The sequence below is a fragment of the Eublepharis macularius genome, chromosome 12 (genome assembly GCF_028583425.1).
Source record: "Eublepharis macularius isolate TG4126 chromosome 12, MPM_Emac_v1.0, whole genome shotgun sequence".
Classification (NCBI taxonomy): domain Eukaryota; kingdom Metazoa; phylum Chordata; class Lepidosauria; order Squamata; family Eublepharidae; genus Eublepharis; species Eublepharis macularius.
The window spans coordinates 73,501,352-73,505,466 of NC_072801.1; the positions used below are offsets into that span (position 1 = coordinate 73,501,352).

The window sequence follows — 4,115 nt, forward strand, 5'->3', positions numbered from 1 at the left end:
ATCGGTTTTGATCTTACCTGGAAGGTAGATGTCTAAATGTTGCACTAGGGCTCTATTGCTTGCTTCCTTGTTCACTAGTCTATGGGGTTCTGAAAGGTTCGTGTTGTCCCCCATGCTTTTTAGCATACATTCTGGTTGAGTCCATTCAAAGATTTGAACTGGGTTTTGACCCGTATGCAGATGGTAGCTCATCATATGTTACAAGCAGATCCCAGTGGAGAAAGGGCTGAGGATACCTTAAGCTGATGCCTCAGTGCAGTTTAGGGATGGATGAGGGTCAAGCAAGTGCTACTTGGTGGCTGGAAGGACTCAGGAACTGAGGTTCTCTGAATCTGTAAGGGTGGCACTTCCCCTAAAATAGGAGTGTCATTGTGTGTGCTGCTGGACCATGTTGAGGAGGCATGTACCAGCGGCATGTACCAGGGATAGCCTGTCCAGCTTTGGCAGGTGAGCCAGCTGTGGTCTTTCTTGGATGACAAAGACCTTGCGCTGATAAAATTTAGGTTAGATTACTGCAACGTGCTCTCTATGTGGCTGCCCTTGTGAAGTTTCTGGAAACTAACAACATTCAGTTTTTGAGTATAAAATTTTATAAAAAATATGGAACAGTTAATATTGAGAGGAAGCTTGATTTTGTTTCTTTATCATAATAATGATAATATTCGATTTACATGCCACCCTTCAGGATGACTTAACATCCACTCAGAGCGGTTTACAAAGTATGTAATTATTATCCCTACAACAAAACACCCTGTGAGGTGGGTGGGGCTGAGAGAGCTCCTAGAAGCTGTGATTGACCCAAGGTCACCCAGCTGGCTTCAAGTGGAGGGGTGGGGAATCAAACCCGGATCTCCAGATTAGAGTCCTGCCGCTTTTATCCACTACACCACAGCAAGCAAGTGGACTTACAAGGTGTCCAGCTGGTCCTTTCAAAGGCAGAAAGCATACCTGGTCTTCTTAGGGATAACAAAGAGGAATGAACAAATAATCAAGACAAAGCATATAAAACACATTACAGTACCTCACTTACAGAAATTAGGGTACCAACTGGTAATGATGCTAACATTTGATTTATATACCAGGACAACTTAATGTTGCTCTCAGAGCAGTTTGCAAAGTGTGTTATTATTATCCTCATGACAATCACCCTGTGAGGTAGGTGGGGCTAAGACAGCTCTGGAAGGTCACCCAGCTGGCTTCAAGTTGAGAAGTGGGGAATCAAACCGGGATCTCCAGTTTAGAGTCCTGCCGCTCTTATCCACTACATCAAACTGACTCACAAGGTGGCCAGCTGGTCTTTTCAAAGGCAGAAAGCATACCTGGTCTGCTTAGGGATAGCAAAGAGGAAGCAAATGCCAACAGCCAGGACTTGTTCTTGTGGTAGGTGGAGAATGTAGAAACAATATTGTTACCATTACTGGAATAGAAACTTGCCCTCTGGGCATCTCTCTTCCTGGGTTGCAGAGAGCAATCACATCATGTGGTTGTCATGAGAAAAACCAGACTGTTCTCCACAAGGTAGCTTTGTAACTTCATCTGGACCACATAGAAGTGATCAAGAAATTTCTGAGCATCTTACATTTTCCAAGAGAAAATGGCAACCTCTACTCCACTCATTTCACTACATTATTACTTGAATAGGTGCCTATCTGTATGTGTTGTGATTCTGGAATCCTCATCAATATTATAAACTGACCTTTTTGAACATATTTAAAAAATCATTGTTCAGCAACTGTCTCTTCTTATGTATCATATTCTGAACAGCATTTTTTACTTCTGCATTCCTTATTGTGTATATGAAAGGATTCAGCATTGGAATAAAGGCAGTGTTCAAGACTGCTAGTACCCGGGTTATACGAGAAGAGGAGTGCACACTGGGCCTCACGTACATGGCTATCAGTGCCCCATACAATATAAACACCACAATCAGGTGAGATGTACAGGTAGAAAAAGCCTTTTTACGCCCGACAGCTGAAGGGATCTCCATTACAGTGGAGATGATACAGGCATATGATACTATTGTTAAGATCAAGGTCACAACTATCATTAGGACAGCAAATAGAAATCCCACAAACTCACTTAAGTGCGTATCAGTACATACAAGACTAAACATGGCAGCGGAATCACAGAAGAAGTTATCAACAACATTGGATCCACAGAAGGGCATCTGCCAAAAAACCAGACACTGAAAAAACAAAGTTATGAATGACACATACCAAGCGGCTAAGGACAATTGAATGCAGACATTCTTAGTCATAATCATTGGATATTGAAGTGGCTTGCAGATGGCCAAATAACGGTCAAAAGACATCACTGTTAGGACTAAAAGTTCTGAACCGCCAAATGTGAAATATAAAAAACTCTGGGCCAGGCAGCAGTGGAAACAAATTTTGGTCCTTGTTTGTACAAATGTCTGAAGCAGCTTGGGTACCACAGTTGTGGTGTAGCAGATCTCCAGGAAAGCCAGGTTGCTCAGGAAGATGTACATGGGAGTCTGAAGTCTTGGCTCAATGGCAACAATGATAAGGATAAATCCATTCCCCAGAACAGCTATAATGTAGACAAATAAACCGACAACAAAGAAAATCTGGTGTAGCTCATACAGAAAAGGAATACCCAGTAGAATAAACTCCGTCACTGTTGTTGTGTTCATCATCACCTCCATAACTGCAAAGTCAAACAGCGAATCCTCTGGAATGGCTGAGATTGGAATCCCATAATCCATAGCTTCATCAAGAAAGAAAGGTAATATGTTTAAGGAATTGAACTGACTACAGGGAACAGAACTGCTGAAGGTACGGATCATCTAAAGTGTAAAGCATTTTTTTCATATATCTCAAATCAACACACAAACTGATCTCCTGGTAGCCTAACAGACTGAATGCTGGATATAAAAACTCGATATAAGAAGTCAGTTTTCAACTAAACCCATGAGTATTCACTAAGTTCAAATTAAACATTTACCGTGCTCTCTTGAAATGTTTTACACAGATACGCACGGGTATAATATCATTTCAATAAACAAGGAAAGGCGTTTGACGGAGCTCTGGAAATCACTCAACTGTATTCATCTTTGCCTTTTAATAACTAGACTTAGGCTAATTTATGATCAGAAAATGTATTATTTCCAGGCTATTAAGATATCCAGACCATTTTTTAAAAAGAAAGTACAGTGACATGAACCAGTATAGTATAGTAGAACTTGGGAAATCCAGTTTCAAACTCCATGTTGTCGGTTAAACTCACTGGGTGACACTGAACTCTTCACTCTCACTCAATCAGACCTGACGAGCCAGGCGGTTATGCAGATAAAATGGCATATGAGTAAAGGAGAGGGAGAGAAAAGTGAGCTCCTTATAGTAAGAGGAATAAGAAAAGTTAAACAAATAATTGGAAAGGAATGGAAGACATTGAAGTCTTTTAAACAGCAATTTGTAACATCCTCCAACACTTTTAGTATATACACATCAGAAGATATTTATATTTTTATATTATATATTTATATATTTATATATGTATGGATTGAGATTGTGTCAGTAATCAATTTAAGGATTCTGTCCTTAAATTTGGTATACTAATAAAAAGAAAATTCAAGAAAAGGATATTTACCCATTTATTCCAATAGCAGGAAATTATACTCCATGTCTGTGGAGATTAGGGATAGAAGAGAACCCTTTGCAATGTTACTATGGGTGGAACTTTCCACACTGAAATTATGTTGAATTAACTCCACAGAAACACTTGGTTTGCACTGATCTTCATCATGCATTTACTCCATTTTCAACAGGCTCTCAGGAAATATTGGCTGGAGACAAAAGATTCTACTACAGTGGAATGGAGGTTAAGAAAATGCTTCAATTGCCCTTAGAACAGGGCAAGTAGAAGAGAGTCTTTTTTAGCCATACAGTCATTTGGACAGATCATGGGTTCAGCAGCTAAGCACTCAATTGCTCCACAAAAGTGTTAAGGCCCCAACATTTTCAACATTAACAAAGTTTTATAAATTGCTTTTATTAAGTAAGTCTCCAATCAAAGGCTGTTTCTCATGGGAATGACTCCCAAAGATTCATTAGGAAGCTATGTGCTTGAGTTTGCAAGCACATCTATGAATAGCG

The 4,115-nt window shown here is 39.9% G+C and overlaps 1 protein-coding gene across 1 annotated transcript; it reads right to left on the bottom strand.

Annotated features, from left to right (window-relative positions):
- Positions 1-1,684: 1,684 nt before the first annotated feature.
- LOC129339886 (olfactory receptor 6X1-like) lies at positions 1,685-2,656 on the bottom strand. The gene has a single exon (XM_054994460.1). The coding sequence runs from the start codon at positions 2,654-2,656 to the stop codon at positions 1,685-1,687; it is 972 nt and encodes a 323-aa protein (XP_054850435.1).
- Positions 2,657-4,115: the final 1,459 nt, after the last annotated feature.

Coding starts and splice junctions, on each gene's coding strand:
- LOC129339886 (XM_054994460.1), bottom strand. CDS start 2,656: ATGATGAACACAACAACAGTGACGGAGTTTATTCTACTGGGTATTCCT.